Source organism: Mustela putorius, unplaced genomic scaffold, assembly GCF_011764305.1.
Source record: "Mustela putorius furo isolate JIRA1106 unplaced genomic scaffold, ASM1176430v1.1 tig00003845_pilon_pilon_pilon, whole genome shotgun sequence".
In the NCBI taxonomy this organism is placed as follows: domain Eukaryota; kingdom Metazoa; phylum Chordata; class Mammalia; order Carnivora; family Mustelidae; genus Mustela; species Mustela putorius.
Window position 1 is genome coordinate 22,427,578 of NW_025421998.1, and position 19,121 is coordinate 22,446,698.

At 40.0% G+C, this 19,121-nt stretch overlaps 1 protein-coding gene and 1 long non-coding RNA gene across 6 annotated transcripts in view; one reads left to right on the forward strand and one right to left on the reverse strand.

The window, feature by feature from the left end:
* Positions 1-19,121, reverse strand: part of MAGI2 (membrane associated guanylate kinase, WW and PDZ domain containing 2) — a 1,343,119-nt gene that overhangs the window by 161,807 nt on the left and 1,162,191 nt on the right. For 4 of the 5 annotated variants that reach the window (XM_045089715.1, XM_045089714.1, XM_045089717.1 and 1 more), the window contains one exon: positions 2,903-2,994. In XM_045089715.1, coding sequence (XP_044945650.1) covers positions 2,903-2,994 — 92 coding nt within the window. Of the gene's footprint in view, positions 1-2,902; positions 2,995-10,305; positions 10,348-19,121 lie in introns of all 5 variants that reach the window. The other variant, XM_045089718.1, reaches the window with a different exon arrangement.
* On the forward strand, positions 339-18,937 carry LOC123394880. Its single transcript, XR_006609610.1, has 3 exons — positions 339-452; positions 1,702-1,864; positions 18,212-18,937. It is a non-coding gene; the product is annotated as an uncharacterized LOC123394880 (long non-coding RNA).

Genomic DNA, 19,121 nt, shown 5'->3' on the forward strand with positions numbered 1-19,121 from the left:
GATGAAAATCACCTTACAGTGCCATCATTGCTTGCATGTAGTGTCGTATACAATAAAGAATTGAGCCTGAGCACAAAGAGAGGTCTGGCCTTTCCTGAAATGTATCCTCTAGACCACTGGAACTGGAGTATCTTTATTCACTGTGAGCCCCTTGTACCACACCTGAGTGTGCTAAGGACGAGACTCCTGGTGGGTACCTGAGTACCTGACAGTTTATCCTAAAGGAGATGACTCAGGGTGGAAAGGCCGCACCCAGTCCTGAGGGGCGGAGCTCGCTGACCAGGTAAGAATGACAAGTCATATAATTAAAGGGTTGGGCCTTTGAACCTTGTGACATCACCCTGGCCCTTTGGGAAGAGAGGGGCTGGAGACTGAGCTCAACCGCCTCAGTGCCTCGGTCACTCATCTCACACAGTAAGACCCCAATAAAAACTCTGGATACCGATACTTGGGTGAGCATCCCTGGTTGGCATTGATGCTGGGAGGGATAACTTGTCTCAGGATGATGGAAGCCTTCCAGACTTTGTCCTATGGGCCTTTTTTTTTTCTTTTTCTTTTGGTTGGTCCTAATTTGTACGCTTTCAGTGTAAAATTATATAAATTATAAAAAATTAAAAAATTATTAAAATTATAATAGTAAGTACTGCACTCTCTTGAGTTCTAGTAGTCATCGTAGTGAATTATCCAATCTGAAGGAGGCCTTGGGACCCCCAAATTTGCAGCTAGTATCTGAAGTGAGGGATATTCACTTCACGGCAGTCTGGAGGACCATGACCTTAACCTCCTCTTTGGCAGATAACACACTAGTCATTTATGGGGCACTGACGGAGAATAAGAAGGGAAAGATGAAGTCCCTGCTTAGGGGGAATTTTAAATCCCTCTGATCAAACAAAACTCAGAATCAGGTGGCAGATAGAGGGGAGCCAGTCTGTGAAAGGGAGCAAAATATAACTGAGATTTGTTCCTTCTCCTCATGACATGAGATCTTTAATTTAGTCTCCAAAGTTATGTGTGCCTTATATTTTACCTTAGCACTCTTCCCTCCCAAAGCACTAGTTGGGAAATCCAGACAACCCTCCACGGTAAATGAACTTTCACGCTTCTGGTAGCTTGGGAATTAGTGATATTGTGGTTGAATGGATATTGAATTTTAGGCCCCCAAATTAGGAAGTAAGCTTTTTTTCCTGGAGTTTCCTCATCTTTGGAGTCTAAACTCAGCTTCTCAACATTTTTCCTAATAAGGGATCTCATCAATCATCTGGTCCAGCTCCGCTCGAAGGGCCAAAGATCCTCTCTGGGGTTCCTGTCAGGTTCTCATCAGCTCTGCTTGAATACTTCTCTCGGGAAGGAGTTCACTGTCTACCAAGGCAATCAACTTCACTTTTTTCAGTCTTCATTTTTACAGATTCCTTTCATTTGTTAGATTAAGTTTTTTTTTTTTTTTTTTTTTTTTAAAGATTTTATTTATTTATCAGAGAGAGAGAGAAGGGGAGAGAGCGAGCACAGGCAGACAGAATGGCAGGCAGAGGCAGAGGGAGAAGCAGGCTCCCTGCTGAGCAAGGAGCCCGATGTGGGACTCGATCCCAGGACGCTGGGATCATGACCTGAGCCGAAGGCAGCTGCTTAACCAACTGAGCCACCCAGGCGTCCCTAGATTAAGTTTTTTTTCTCCTAAAGGTTTCTGCTCATTTTTGGTTCTAGCTTTATTTTCTGGAACGGCTGACCAAAAAATGAGAGGATGAGGATAAACCTGCATTCAACCCCTGATAGGATCCAGGCAAAATACCAAGAGGTTTGCATATGCTATCTTGAATTCTTCAAGCTCTCTCGCTGAGAGAGAACCACTGTGTTCTTCATCTTACAGGTGAGGAAACTGAGCTTTACAGCTTAAATCCCTTGCATGAGCTGGGATGGGGTTAAGGCACCTGAGCTGGAATGGGGTGTCATTTATTCAAACTTTCCATGGACCTGACTTAGTCACATTGGGTACCATTTAAGACACATCTTTTACAGTGAGTATTTTATGGTTGATATTTTGATACATGCTCACAAATCTAACTTTGCTGAGCTTTCTGTATATTATTTTATGCTTTGACTCTGGTGTATAAGGAGGGGTGTGTGTGTGCATGCACACACAGGTTTAATTTTTCCAGAGCCCTTCCCAAAGTCTCAATATTGTGCCAACTGAAGTTCGCTTTGTGAACATCTTCTCATGGTAATCCCTTCATTTGGATCTGGCTGAGGTTTTGCAGCATTAAGCTTGATTTTACTTCTGTTTATCCCCGTGCTCTCTTTCCCTCATACTTTTCACTGCAAATGTACATAAATTCTGCTGGTCCAAGTCACCCCTTGGCTTATATCTTCTTCTTCTTTTTTTTTTTTTAAGATTTTATTTATTTATTCAGAGAGAGACACAGCAAGAGAAGGAACACCAGTGGGGGCGGGGGAAAGGGAGAATCAGGCTTCTCACCAAGCAGGGAGCCTGATGTGGGGCTCAGTCCCAGGACCCCAGGATCTTGACCTGAGCTGAAGGCAGACACTTAATGACTGAGCCACCCAGGCGTCCCTGGCTTGTATCTTCTGTCATACCATGTTTTTACTTTGAGTTACTGTCCAGAGTGACTAGGGGTCCAATACAATTAGGCAGTTGAACTATTCAAGAGGAATTCAATCCATTCTGAGACAGAGTAATGTCCGCTCTTAATGTATGGACATTAATTTATGATGATATGTTGGCATGGAAACACCGACATGTTTTGAGAACTTAAACAGCAAGAAAAGAACACAAACCTCAAATGTTTTTTTTTTTTTTTGAGCCCTGAGAGACTTTCTTTTGGGTTGAGAATGAATAGTGAGAGTGGTCTATAGCCCACAATGTGGAAATAAAGAGGTTTCGACTTACAGGCTGCCCAGGCTCATCTCCCCCGAGGATTCTGAAGCCAAATCCAGACTCCATCCTGCGAAGGTGAACATCCAGCTCCTTATAATCTGGACCTGGCATAAAGGAGAGCCTATTGAGTAATGAATCCTGTCTTTTCCCCGCTCCCTGAGAAACTGAACACACCAATGATAAATTAATTTTGTGGATGTGATTAATGAGAGTGCTGTTAGAGTTGGTGGTGAGCAGAGAGGATAAAAAAAATAATAACAAAAAAGTTCCAAAATTAGGTAGTCTATGGACTAACAGTGATCAAATAAGGGCATTACTAGGGTATTGCCATAGGCAGAAATAACATACAGATTTCCTGACTTAAAAAAAAAAAAAATCCCCACAATGTCTCTGTAATACCTTATTTTCCTGAAAGCATTCAGATTGCTCTCAAGAAGATTGGCTGTCACTTTGAGGATGTTTACTCTGACTAGAACCATTGTTGCAGAAGTATGAAAGAAAAGATGACATCCTGGAACTACCTGGTAGAGAACTGCCTAGGAATTTATAAATATCTCTTTATGTCTTGATGCATCCCATTTCGTGTATGTTGGGGGGGGCAGGAGGGAGATACAAATTTATGTCTAATGAATTTGTCTTTTTTAGAATTGTAAAAATTAGAAAAATATAGAATTGGAACTTTTCTATATTGGGAGTTTGAGTGAAGTTTTTGTTTTCAGACTAACTTTCATAACTTAGGGGTAGAAATTTGCCTGGCATAAGTGAATGCTTACCTCCCTAAACCTTTTACAATGTGGAAGTCACTACTGAGCTTACTAGTGTATTTAAAATAAACTGGAAGAAGGATGCTTTATTGCAGTTAGCTGAAAGAAAGTTAGTTAAAAAATAAGCTGGGAGACTCCCGGATGCCAGTTTTTTCAATCCTAGAATAAATACATGAAAAGTCTAAAACCTCTTTTGACTTTTGAAGGTGAATGTGATTTTTGCTTACCCATTACCTTTGGACCTTTGAATCCTTCTCACAGGGGTAAAGTCTCCATCCTGACTTGTGCATACTTTCGTGGTCATTGTTGGGATGCCACTGAATGTTAGCAACTTTGGGAAATCTTGATGAGTGCCATCCTTTGCTTAAGAAGTATTTAGTGATCCTAAGCATTCCTGGTTTAGAGGAGGCATTAGAATTTATAGAAGCAATATTAAATTGCTTAACACGGGATGGTTTTGGAAATTGAGATGGGATTTCAGAGAATGATCCTCAATGGGACAGGAAGATGTGTCTGAGCCATTTGGATACATAGTTGTAGTCCTAGTTGGAGAGAGTCAGTGAATGCTGGGCAGGCAAATCCTTCCCAGGCTCTACAGTAAGTGGGGCTGCTGAAGTGATCCAGTAAAGAAGGCACAATGACACTGAGTTCACCATGGAGCCCTCCAGTATGAGCTGTGCATTCCCAGTGATATATAGAAGACAACGCATTCATTTCTGAAATATAGGCATAAGCTGATGATGTGTTACTGTTCTCAAAAGACAAAATAAAACTAGTCAAGCACAAAAGTACACTTGCATATATGTATATAATGTGTAAGAATCCATGCCTTTCATGAGCGCATGCACATATAACCAAAGACCTTTCCATTCAATGACTAGTAGAGAACTCAGAGAAGACTAACCAACTGGATTTCCACATTCATTAGTCATTCTTTATAAATTGTATTACCGTTCATATTTGAAAGATGAGAACTTGGAAGAATTCGGTTGGGTGGTAAAAGGAAGATGAAAACTTTGCCCTGTACTCTATGAGTCACAATTGGCTTTTGAACTCCGCTCCTTCCTGGGGTCTATAAAATCATGTATGAAATCACACAGTGGGAGTGTGTGTTCTTTTGGGGCTCTGGAACTCCAGGAAGATACAACAGCCCTATAAAATCATAGCAATCACAGGTACTCCTCCTGGGGAAGGCAGAAAGGCAAGGGGAGATAGGAAGATGACAGAAAATGCCCAAGCACTTACAAATCTATAGAAGTTGTTTATGATTCTACTGTTCACGGCAATCTCTTCTTAAGGTTACTTGAAGCTTAGAGGACTCTAGGCCATATATAAAATACATAGAGACCATAAAAAATACAAAGAGAGAATATATTTCTGACACTTAAAATGATAGCACGAGCATATGTATAACCAGAACTTTCCATCTACTTCTATAAATATTCTCATTTTTGCATCCCTGGTGAGTAAAGCAAGTGGGAAACTGTTCTTCCAATGGCTTCAGCGTCAATCCCTATTACATGGGGGATCTCTAAAAGTTTACTTTGCAATCCATTTTATTTGCTAAATAAAACTTCGCCCTAAGAGAATGCTGAAATTATGAGAATCTCAGTAACAGAATTTTGAAATGTGCCAAAGTGAAAAAGGGTTTGTCTTGTGTCAGAGAATACTGCAATTCCCAGAGAAATTGGAAAGCATTTCCTTAGCGAATGACTCAGTGCTCTCATTTTTAATAGAAAGAATACAGAACTTGGTTGGTTAATTTTATTTAACTTTGAGGAAAAGATGTGAGTGGGGCATTTGTCCTCATCCCCCTGTTTATTTTGTGCAGTTCAGTGACCTTACGATCTCCTGGCAATGGTCTGGCCACTCTGATTTCAAATGTAGGGTGATGTGTGCCAACCATGCCATATTCACCCTCCATTCTTCTAGGCAGAGATGGCTAGCTACGTGGTACATGAACAAGTTGAGAGAGGCAAAGAGAGAACTATTAGAGAAGGATGCTAGCAGCACACATGACTTTTAAAAATTTCCTTGTTAATTTTGAACAGAGACTCAGAGGCTTTAGGGCATGGAAACTTTAGAGACATAGTCAACTGGAAAAAAATTTAAATGATAGATTGTGCCTTAAGGCAGTAGTACTTTTCTTTCTTTCTTTCTTTTTTTTTTTTTAGGGAAAATAAGAACTTTCAGAAGAATGATTTTTCTTTGGTTTCTTCTCCTACCTTCCCCAAACTTTTGAGTTGTTTTAAAAAATAACTAAAATTGGGATGCCTGGGTGGCTCAGTTGGTTAAGCATTTGCATTCTGTTCAGGTCATGATCCCAGGGTCCTGGGATCAAGTCCTGCATCAGGCTCGCTGCTCAGCGGAGAGTGTGCTTCTCCCTCTGCCTGCCGCTCCCCCTGCTTGTGCTCTCTCTGTCTTTCTCTCTCTGTCAGATAAATAAAAATCTTTTAAAAAAATGACCAAAATTATATGAACAAAGCTGAGACATATTACTCCCTGCTTTGTTAGCTCTCATAAGATTATGATGTTTCTGAAACTTTCCTTTAGCTGCTCTTCTGGCTTCATGACACATTTGTTTTTCTTTTTATTTTTCTTAAAGATTTTATTTATTTGAGAGGAAGAGCGAGAGAGAGCGAGCACAAGCTGGGGGTCGGGGGAGGGGCAGATTCCCCACTGAGCAGGGAGTCTGACCTGTGAGGCTCAATCCCAAGACCCTGAGATCATGACCCAAACTGAAGTCAGACACTTAAGCCCCCGAGCCACCCAGAAGCCCTGACTGATGATACATGGAAAATTCCCAGATCATACTTTGTCTCTTCCTCCATTAATGCACAAACACAGAGCAAAGAAATCTAAGGGCCAGCTCTTCACCGCACTGTGACAGAATTTAACAATCACCACCTCTCTCTCCTGTTGACTCGCTAACCATGCACCTGGAAGGTTGTTTGATGAAGGAGTCTGGTGAACACGAGTGGAACCTGAATCACTTTGGACATCACTCAACGGGGCCGCCACCGACAGCCTTTTTTGTTGTTGTTGTCGTTTTCTGCATTCTTGTTTATTCTCTTTCCACACTCTTTGTTTACCTTCTTTTCCCTCAACGTTTTTCAGAGAACTGTCAGGGATATTCTCAGGCATTGCTTGGACTAAGGAGAGGCAGAACACTCTGGATTTTTGTTTCAATGGCCATTCCTGACCACTGCTGCTTCTGCCTTAGAAGTTGGGCCACAGGATCCTCAGGCATTATGAATTAAATCATCTTAAGACATCTGTCCCAGATGAGACTTTCCATGAGCACTGTGGCAAATTACCAGGATGGAATTTGTAAGTTCTCATTTATGCTGGGCTCCCACTAATATTGAAAAAACCAGTAGTGCTAAAAGGAGCAAATGGTGGCCACATCCAGATATAAGGACAACCTCCCACACAAGAAAGAAAAGCAGAATTTCAAAAGGTGCTTCTTGTTTTGTACTAAGATGCCAGAAGCTTCACATGTTGTATGTATCCTTGGTCTAGATTTGGAAAGACATGACTTTGTGCACAGTTTTAGGGAAAAGGGTGAGTAACTGAACACAACTGATTAATTTTATGAATGGATTCAAGCTTCAGAAATGCAAAGAACAGCATTTATGGATTAATTTGGCACAAGGGATGCTGCAAACATGTCAATTAAATTTTGGTACTTGAATCCCTTTTCATGTTTTAATTAAAATGTAAGTACCATGGGCTTATTATCAGTTTGGCACAGAGAATGAATTCATTCAATTTTTCCTGCTGGAAAGAGCATTAGTTATTTGGCTTTTCCTCATAAAGAGATCTAGGAAAGAGATTTAAGAAAGAATCAGGAATCAAAGGTGGTTATTAAATATGCCCCTGGTTTCTGAACTTTCAGTGCACTCCAGATACAGAATGAGGTAAGTAGGACTTAAATGGTTTCTATAGCTTGAATCTAGTATTACTAGACAGGTAACTAATATATTTTTGCTTTAAAAGAACACCTTCTCTTTACTTTTTCCCTTTATAGCTTTGTTAATGTGAATGTGGCCAGACACATTTTAGCTATATAGAAGCCAAATCCCACTCTCTGTGGTTTTCTCCCTTAGTCTTCAAATCAACTCAGATTTCCCCATACCGAATATCCCCTCTTCCCCCCCCCCCCCATTTCTGTCTTGGACGAGTAGGGCCTTCGTTTCCTCATCCTCAGTCTCTCATCTGTGACTTAACTCTTGCCAGTCTGGCTTTGCTGTGTCAGCATTTCTGAAAGTGACCCCCTTTAAGGTCACTGATTACATCCTAATGACCACATCAAATAGTCATCTTCCCTTTCCGCATTCTGATTGATTTCTGTGCCTCATTTGACATTGTTGACACACCCTTTATGACCCCTGATATCTTCTTTTTCTAAGCAAGGGAAGTTCTCCTCAAAGTGATTTCTGCTCTTGGTTTCTGTGATACTCTGTATCCTGGCTTTTTTGGCTTTGGGTGAAGGTGTCCATTCAAAAGTCCTGGCTACAGATGCATTGTTTCTCACTAGCCTCCTTCCTTGATGATGGCGTAATTATCTTTATTCTACAGTATTCCATTATGCACTGCCTGTAGAAGTTGCTAAATAAATGTTTCTTGACTTCAATTGCTTTAAGATATTCCCCAAACCCCAACGCTCTGATAAACCACAGCATTATTCTATGGTGGACTTATCACTTCTCTTCATAATTACATGGTTTAGGACTTCCTACTAACTATTTTGCCTCTGTACCTAAGCCTCATAGGCAGCCAAAGTTAACAGATACCTTATAATTATGACAAATATATCTGAGTAAAAAATCATGACACATAATTTGATAAAGGACATTTTATAAATGTGAGAAGTATGTGAGATCTACTTATTTTGGATGTAGTGATGATTTTCCAGAATATTCTGATACCTGTGTGGACATTTAATCAAACATTTGGACTGGTTCTTTTCCTGAAAATCTGGACTACATAGTGGTATAATGTATGCAATCCATTATCATAACTTTTCTCTTTTAACTAATGTATATTTTTTGAAATGCAAAAGGATTGTGCAGATATATCAAGGTAATCTATGCTCTTAGGTGAGTTTTCTCTTGCTTCTTTTGTTTTTAAATAAAGTATATTCAGAAGCTGCAATTTTCAAAAAATGGGCTTGCTGTGGCCAATAAATAGAGATTTAGAATCTCAAATTAAATCCTACTTTCATTTTGCAACTGTAGTTACTAGATCTCATTTTCCTTCTGGGCATAAGACATTCTTTTAAAATTATAAGGGTTTTACACTCAATGTATAAGAATAGTCATAGCTTAAAAATTTTCAGACCAAGCTAAACAAATACTTTATACGTTATTGGAGGACAAAATGCTAAGCAATATCTTCCGTATTTTCTATATATCCAAAAAAAATGACATGGAAACTTACAGAATGAAATGATCTCAAGCACATATATTCTCCAAGGGGTGTTAGAACATGCTGAGATGGATAATGAGCTGTCATCATGGAAACACTCTAGAGATGTGTGCTGTGAGCCCACAGACCTGAAATAGTACTATTATTATGAAACATGCTTTTCTGCAATTGTTTCAGTGTTCTGGCTTTCAGTCCATTGTTCTAAGCAGATGTTCAAAGCACTTTCTAAAAGTAAAAAAAAAATCTGAATCTTCCTTTTCCTCCTTCATCTTTGTAATGACATTAAATATTTTAGCCTAAACCAAAATTGGTATTTTCAGAACTGTTAGGTCAACAAAAAAAAAGTTTTTCCTTTTAAGTAAATTAACTGATTCTTACTGAAAGCTTTTGAACTATGATACTCTATTCTAACTTAAAATACCACTGAAATGTTGCATTTTGTAAGAGGCGTGGTTTAAAACAATTAATCTGACATAGGTATTTAGTTAATGTAAAAGTCATTTCATCCCACATCAGCAAAATTTCTAGTAAGTTCTTTGGAAACATCTAAATTGCAAATCTCTTGAGATACTCTAGCTTATTTCTATTTATCTAGTCCAGCAGGGTCCAGTATAAATAAAATGTAAGCTACATAAATAATTTAAAATTTTCCAGCAGCCCATTTTAAAAAGCAAAAAGAAAGAAGTCCAATTAACTTGAATAATGGATTTTAAGCTGGTATATCCAAAATGTTATTTAAGATTCATCAATATAAAAAAGCTAGTGAGCTATTATACGTTTCTATTTCTTTTTCGTATAAAGTCTGGGAAATCCAGTAGGGACTTTACATACATCTTAAGTCAATCTAAGTTCAGAGTAGCCATCATTTCTACTGCCAACTAGCTTACATGTGGCCAGAAGCTACTATATCAGGCATCATGGACCTAGTTAGTGTGGTTGCTTTCACTGGCATCTGGTCTTTTAGCCTAGTCTTTTACTAAAGAAAGTTTATGGAAGTAATTAATGAGAATGACTTTTCCCCCTTCTCTTTTGGTTGTTTTCTTGGCAGCCAAGTAGACCCAACTTGATGAGACTTGCTTTCTATCTGAAATACGTATGTGGGTGAATCAAATTAGCACAGTGATTATATGCTAATAAGCTGATACTACTTGGAAGAATGATTTGTTACACAGAATGGAAGACGTTTCATTCACAGGACTGTGGGTTCTGAAGAATACTTGCCAGAGGAATCCATTCGAAAACTGGTCCTTGGTGGCACTTGTTCTGGATGGGAAAATGGGGAATTAAAATTGAAATTCATTTACAGCATTTTAAAATTCATCTTTAACTTTTTTTGTTGTTGCTCTTATAACTCACCCCCAACCTTTGGTGCTCCAGTTTAATGATTTTGTTTGTCTAAAATTCCATGGACGTCAGTGGACAGGAAATACCCTGTTTTATGTATATTTACAGGTCTGTAAATGTATTTCTTTTATATGCACGCAAAATAGAAAGATCCGAATCCTTTTAGATCAGAATGAGGAAAAAAAAAAAAAAGATCCTCCTTTTCAAAAATTAAGCTTTGGTTCTCATTATAAAAATGCTTATTGAGGGGGTGCCTGGGTGGCTCAGTGGGTTAAGGCCTCTGCTTTCGGCTCAGGTCATGATCCCAGGGTCCTGGGATCGAGCCCTACATTAGGCTCTCTGCTCAGCGGGGAGCCTGCTTCCCCCCTCTCTCTCTGCCTGCCTCTCTGTCTACTTGTGATCTCTCTTTATTTAAATAAATAAAATCTTAAAAAAAATACTTATTGAGAAGTAAAGTCAATCCAGAAGGTGAGCTATGCTCAAAATAAATAGGGATCTTTAAAATCAGGTTAAGAGATCATGTCATCGAGTACTGAGATGAAAAATGGAAAACTCAATCAATGAGTGTGTTGACTTGTGTCCATCAGTCCACATACTTTGCTACTTCCAATTACTTGGAGAGTTGAAGTGATTTAGAAGTATTTGAGTTATGCTGGTTTACTGTTAGCAATACAGATCCTTCATGAGGATTTTGATGTGATCTCTGCTACATATAACAAAAAAATTGGTGGACATGATCATAAAATCCTGTGTACAGACTGTGATAGATATATGAGGCACTATAAAAGTGTGTATTTTATTACATTAATAAAAATTAAAATAAGACCAAATTCTGATTGCTTTCTTATTGAACTTTGTTTCATATAAAGAGTTCTCCACTCTTCAAAAACAAAAATGAAATAAAAGCTTTTTGAGGGTGATGATGAGGCAGAGTGTCTCCAGCCTTCTGGGTTTGACAGGTGTTTCGGACCACACCCTGCACCCTGCACCCTCTCTCCTTGAGGGCAGAATGGTCATCCCTGCAGGTAATCTGTGTTTTTGCAGTAAAGGGAAATTAGTTCTCCAGAACTGTTATTTCTTAAAAATCCCCCATGTATGGTGTGACTGTGTAGGATTATAAATGGAGAAATATCCTTTCATCAGAAAGATAGAGATGTATTAGATAGAAGGCTCCTACCTTCTAACGACTTCCATTAGCTGTAAAAACTGACATTTTATATTATCATAATCTCCCTAGGACCTGCTTGCCATCCAGCAATTACATTCGGTTTACTGCAGCCCTCATGGTCTCATATTTATTCATGAACGTACTTTGGGTTGCATTGTTGACTTGTGCTACCAACAAAATTCTTTGACGTACTGAAGAACTTATAGTCAAGGACTGATTTTAGAGTTTACTTCCCACATCCTCCCCTGTTCCCCCCAAGTCCCCTCCCCCGCCACCATTCTCTGTCTGATTCCAGGAGCATGAAGTTGTAAACTATTGAATGAAATTAAGGTATAAGGCATAAGATTGGATCTCATTTCTAAAATACATGGGAAAAATGTATCCCCAACCTATTTATTTCACAGTTCATGTCGTGGTAACTTTCTTTATTAAAAAAGACTTCTTAGAAATATAAATATTAGCATAATTGTTTACAAAGCTCCCCCAAAGTACTATTTTTGAGATTAGATTTTCCACTTAAAACGCACATATTAAAAACGGCAAACACTGAAATGACCGATACCCTTGATCAATATATTTTAGCTTCACTGAAATGACTGATCCCCTTGATCAATATATTTTAACTGCAAAGTGACGTATAATGTGCTATACTAGAACTCCAGCTGAAAGGCATTTATTTCCCCGCAGATTAAAGCATATCATAGATTACACGAAGGCCAACAATAATGATTTTCCCATGGGAAAAAAGCAGGGGAAATTAACCTTCATAGTATCGTGGAGGACATTTTAAATGATAATGTTATTAAAGTTTTCCCTAATTTTTCGCGATTCTAATGCTAAAGTCATTGACAGAAGTGTCTTGACATTAAGTATCATCTCCTTTTAATATTTCACTAAAATAAGAGAGTGCACCAGAGAACGTTTGTTAAGAACATTAAAGCCACTGAGGCCAGGGCTTGGTCGAGCAGCACTCGGATGTGCAGAGGTTCTCTGGGAAGGCAAAGTGGCCTTTCACGATCGCTAACGGGCTGCCTACGGCTATTGCACCCGTGATGCCTCAGAGCCTTTCTGAAACCTATTGACATTTCCAGCTGGACTGTATCAGATGTTTGATCACATTGGCAAGAGAGACGGGAGCCTGAAAGATTGAAGTCGAAACACTTGCAAAAGGCTTCCGAGCTCTGGAAGTTGTGTATCACCCTGTGTGATGCAGATCCTGCCGTCCGTTTCCATTTAGAGTCTCAAGTCCTGCGCCCAGGCGGATCATGTTTTTACACTACCCCCATCTTTCTAAGTGGCTCTCGTGTAAGGAGGAGAGACGACGCCAACGACAGCCCTTGCTCACCGATGACATGGAAAAAGCCGCAGAAAAACCGTGACTTTACAACTACAACCACACATCGGTGATTAGCCGTCAGTTAAACATGCATTATCATACTGAACAATGAAAGAATTTCCCAATGAGCAATGAGCAACAAAACCTTCAGATAAAAGCCTTAAGTGTGAGAAACACCGCTGTCTGCTTTTGATTGGTTATGAGGTATAATTTCCTTTCAAGTATAGTACTAAAAACCACTTTGCTCCTCCATTATGCTCTAGCTGGCCGGAGGTTACCACTGATTGCTACCTTTGTGGCGATACTCAGTGCTTGATACGGGTTACCTCTTCCTCATTTCTGGAAAGGAAAAATGATCCTGTGAGTTTTCTGAAGAAATTCCAGAGGAATCTGTGTTCTAAAGAGGTTCTACTACAAGGCACATTACACCATATGGATCCCTGACACTTTTACGATGCTACATTTGAGTGATGTCTTACTGCAAGGGAGCACAGACATGTTGTACCTCATAAATTATTTATTTATAATCAGCAAGGTTCAACACGAAGAGAAAAAAGCGTGGACAACTTCACTCATAATTCAACTTGGGTTCACACCAAGGGAAGGGTTTCAGAGAATACGGATTTTTCTTCTCTTGTTTCTTCCTGTTTTCATCTGCTTGTTGCTCAGGCTTCTGATGCTGCAGTGGGGAGTATGCTCGAGAAATAGCCCCATGAACCGAGGGTGAGGAGACAAATCTTTACGGAAAGTCTGGTTTAAAGCAAAGTGAAACAACAGGACAGAAGCCCTCATTGCTAGATCACCAAGTTCTTTAGCATGATCAGAACTTTATTTTGGAGGATTCCAAAGTGATTCCATTGTCTTTGGGAAGTACTTCTATTGCCTTGCTTGGCATCAGAGGAGGAGTCACGACAGCCATTGTTCTGAAGTTATGTAAGTAGAATCCTTACTAGGGTCTGGAAGTCTGACAAAATCACCTCCCTTTGGGGTCTGTGCTTATTGCGATGTTGAATCGGATTTACTATCTGTGAGAAGAACGAGAACTCATGGCATAATCCTTAGATGAGTGAAGCCTTGCTGCCTATTTTTGGTACTTAGTTTGCCATGCTCTAGATTTCTGCATATACACAATTTTCTGAGTATGGAGGCAGTTTGCTGGGAATCTAGCTACAGAGACAAGCCACCCCATATGTCTATACCTCAAATTAGGAATAAGGCATGTATGGGCAAAAAGTCAGTTAACCAAATAAATTAGCTTGAAGGAAATTGTTGATCAGAGTAGGTGTGAAAATTTTTATTCATGTTCTGTACACTTAGATATATGCTTTTCTGGGACAGGAATGATGTTATTTCTTTAATAGATTAGATAATAAAGGTAAACCATATAATTCATCATTCAACTGAGGACGAACTAGAGAGTAAAAGGGAACCTATTAATAATTAATGCCAGGATGACAAAGAGAAGGACTGTTCTAGGCAGAGTGGTATGTGTAGTCCCCCTATGTCATCTCATAGGGATGTTATGAAACTGTTTCTTCTCAGATCCTAAATATGTGACACCATCACGTGTCCAGAAAAATGGCAGGAGAAGATGGGAGGGGAAGAAGCAGCAAGGGCCTTTAGATGTAGTTTCTTTTTCAAGGTTAGAAATGGTAAACAAGGGCGCCTGCGTGGCTCAGTGGGTTAAGCCTCTGCCTTCGGATCAGGTCATGATCTCAGGGTCCTGGGATCGAGCCCCGCATCAGGCTCCCTGCTCAGTGGAGGGCCTGCTTCCCCCCCTCTCTCTGCCTGCCTCTCTGCCTACTTGTGATCTGTCAAATAAATAAATGAAATGTTTAAAAAAAAAAGAGAAATGGTAAACAATAGTTTCTTTTTCAAGATTAGCATACAAAATGAGAAAATGTAAGCCCTTCCTCTTGTGATTGCAAAGAAAATCAGTCCTCCTTTTATGGGAGTCCTGAGAAAAGGAGAGAGAAGGGAGAAGTAAAAAACTCCATGGCTTATCTGTGCAAAGGTGTGTATTTTCCTTGCTTTCAACTTTAAAAAGATGCAAGTAATGCGGACAGCAAGAGTCAATTATCAGCAGAGGCTATTATTACACACGGAGAAAAGTGATCTTTATCACAGTCTTAAACAGAAATGGGGATGGGGAGATTTTTGCCTTTTTCTGGGAACTGCTGGTAATACCATAAGGTCAACACTTATGTAACGAACATGAAAACCCCCCAAAAGGCTATTGGTCAAAACCTCTTTGGGGATTTTTGGGAGGCATGTTTCTTTCATATATATAAGCTTTAGCTCATGTGGAAGTAAGTTAGAAAAAAAAGGGGAGTGGGGGAGGGATAGGGTGGCTGGATTATGGACACTGGGAAGGGAATGTGCTGTGGTGAGTGCTATGAAATGTGTAAGCCTGATGATTCACAGACCTGTACCCCTGGGGCAAATACTATATTATATGCTAATAAAAAAATAAAAAAGATAAAAACCAAATTTCTTTCTGCACAGCATTTTCCAGTAAGGACTAATGAGACTTTTTATAATGAGAAGATATTGAACACATCACATTCTCCTGGTTAAACACCAGTTTTGCCGATGGAATGAGAAACTATTGGTCTAACTGTCCAATTACACTGAGACTGTTGTCTATAATTATGGCCCAGCTTCGCAGGTTGGCATGCTGATAGGGAGGCTCCGCTGGGTTATGTCATGCAGTCTCATTCAGGAATTGTCTTCCTCGGTTTTTGTGTCCTTGATTTTGGTGGAGGTTTTGTACAAGTGGGATTTCTCATGATTTTTTTTTTTTCCTCATAGAGCACCCAGCACGGTCCTAGACATGTGTCGCTTGTTTTGTACATTCTTGTTGATTGATGTGGACCCTGGAGGGGCCACCTGTAGGTACTCCGCCTGCCGCTCTGACATTGGAAACCTCACCCTGCCTGCTGGAGGAATCTTCATTCCCTCTTTCTTCGGTTCCCTCTCATCCTGAGATCTCAGGAAGATGGGAGGCATTTCCAGTTTTTCTCTCTTAGGCACACACCCATCATGTGCTGTTTCATGTGGCTCTAGCATCCTACGGTTGTTTTTGTTTGTTTAAAATCACTACTTTTTTTTTTTTTCCAGGAATACATCTTTATTAAGATGTCCCGTGCATGCACATTAAAGTGTCAGCATAATCTAATTATGAGCCAAATGAGGCAGAGAAGCATTTACATCACTTGATAAATTTCCATCATTTGCAGGGGACTGGTGACTTGAATCCAAGTACTTCTTGACGGTCGTGGTATAGCGAACATTCTGTAGCTCTGTACAGCAGACGTTTGTGGGTGGAGGTACAGCCTTTCTGTTTTGGTTACTGCAACCCAGTTTCAAATGTGAACGCAAAATGTCTTTTTGGTTTTAGACCTGGTTGTAAGGGAAGATACCATGAAATTGCCATAGGCCAGGGAAAATGTCAGAGACCTTGGTTTAGACAAGCTCTGCTTGGGATTCCCTTCCACACTTTCCCTGGTCCCCCATTGGGTTTTCTCCCAGGAAAAAGTTTTCAGGGACATAAGGACAAACAAAGTGAAACCTAAGTGTTATACATGAGATTCAAAGGAATAAGGCATGGTTCACATCAAAATTCTGAATATGGTTCCTTTGTACGGATGCACATATTTCACGATCATAAAAAATAAAAACCTATTAGAAGACGATGGGAAATACACTGAGCTTTCCCCCAACTCATTAAAAAAATTTTCTGGCATTCCAAACATGTAAGGGAAGGAATGAAACTTTTTAATAATTGGAAAGAGTGAACGCAGAGAGGGCAAAGGGCTGCTTTGTTATTTTCTAGACACGTGCAAGTCCACAAGCAGAACGAACTGATCAGCTATCCAGAGACCTGAGAAAGTAGGGCTGGGTTTGTTTGGTTTCCTTAATCTTCAGGGTAGAGCTCTGCTTCCCTGACATGATTTCTCTGTTTTCTTTCACAGTCCATTTAGTGTTATGAAATAACATGATAGAAAAGCAAAGGATGGGAAAAAAAATGAGCTTGCCCTCTTTTGGCTTCCCAAGACTTGTGACCCTGAAAACATTGCTGTGACCTCAGAAACATTAGAGAGCTGACAAAAACATGAAGGGGGGGACACCATTAGAGCAGAGGCAGCAGTGGCATCCGTGGGGCACGGATGGGGCGGAGGGGGCCAGGGTGAGAGTCAGGCTATTGGGTGTTGGCGAGGCTGTGAAGGAGAGGAATAAAGAGCTCCCAGGGGAGGACAGAAACAAAGGTATGGGAGGTTAAGGTGGATGGTTTGCTTGGATTGTTACAGATGAGCAGCAGAAAGGCAATGAACAGAAACAGCATTGCAGGGGCTGGATAAAGAAATCGGAATTCTTTTAGGGTTGAAAAGAAGGTCATGTGCAATTCCTGCCCAGACACTGAGGGCACCACAGTATCAGACACCATGAAGGGAGGACAGAATAAATGCCCACACTGCCTTTGTCCCGAACAAGGAAGCCTCGCATTGGTCAGGAAACTACAAAAGAATGGGAGCCAATGATTATCGAAGGGACAGAAACAGGAGGGAGGAACCCTTGAAGCTCCCTAGAAGTAACCAAAAGTTAAGACAAGCCAAGGATGTGACGATATTTTCATCCTGCAGTGCATTTCCCTCCTTCAAGTTAGAACCTGTACTGTCTTTCGAGCTGTATAATCTGTTTACACTTATTCTCATCTGCCCAGTTACGTTTGTAAGAGCAAGACATACTACTCGTCTTTGGTATCTCTCCACGGTCCTGAGAGTTCAGTGGGTATCCCAGAGATACTGGATACTGAAGCAGAAATGGTATTATGAACTGTGTTCAAATATTTTCAGTTCTTTTGTTTACTGAGCATTAACACCCTGAATTCACACCCTATACGGTACAGCTAAACATACTACTTTGTTTTTAGTCTGTTGTAGCAAAGACAATCTAACTACACAATCCTTTAAAGACATTTCAGTTGTTCAATCAGAAGGGGGATGATGAAATACAGTAGCCTTGCTTAAAATAAAGCCGATTGTTTAAAATAAAGAGGTGTGTGTGTTGGGGGTTCATTTTGATAAAAATGATTTCCCGATGCTTGCCCTGCTGTCCTATTTTATCAGCGAAGAGAGCTTTTACAGAAGGTGATAGAGGATGGGGAAACGGTATTATGTCTCGTCTTCCCCTTACCGGTTGGGTACATAATTCTCAGCCCCCAGATTTCAGATCCTCTACAGTCACACAGAATTTAAAACTTGCTATTCGTGTTTCAGATGATAAAGCTGGAGAGAAGACACTGGCGGAACACAGAGACCAAGCAAATCAGCAGCCTGTGAAAGGGAGCGCGAGGGGACCAGATACTTCTCACGAGGCTAGGTTTCTTGATCCATTTACTTAAATTCATATACTGTGCATTTGTCTCATAGATTATACATTCATGCCATTCAGATTCCTGGCCTCTAACATTTGGAAGAGATGACCTGTCAGGTGGTGGAAAGAGGCATGAGGAATGTATATGCAATATTCAAAACCTTTGTTTTCTAATATTTATAAAGTGCAATGAAATAATTTTAGAGGACCTTCAAATAGGATGACAAGCCTATACATGATATTTTGTTTTATGACCAAGCGGGCCCTGCTGCTTTCAAGGGGCCCCGCTGTTAAAGGAGAAGCAGAAATTTTGGGTAGAAATGATTGGCCCCCGGCTCTCTCCTGGTTTTAGAACCATCACTTTCATGGTTTTGAGTTGGAAGAACTTACTTTTAACGTTTACTCTTGGCCCTAAATTCTTCAATGATTGCATTCAAGAAAAAAAACGTCTAAGCTACAGACTCAAGATCAGATTGCACGTAAAAATCCCAAACAGTTTTCGTATTATTTGGTGACTTCAGCAAAACTGCCCACCTCTTCCAGCACCCCTCCCTCATCCTCCCCACCAAACACATCCCTGATTTTCCTCAGGGGCTTAGAGGGAAAACAGTAGGAAATAAAATATAAAACCAAAAGATATAAGTTTCTTTCTTTCTTTCTTTCTTTCTTTCTTTCTTTTTTTAAGAAAAGTTTAGATCAGCTGGCTCTACTTTTGAGATACTTTTTCAACCTCAGAATATAAAATCATGCCAGATCATCTTAGCTTCAATATATCTCTTGGCAGGGCTTCAGCTATTATTCATGTACCCTTGT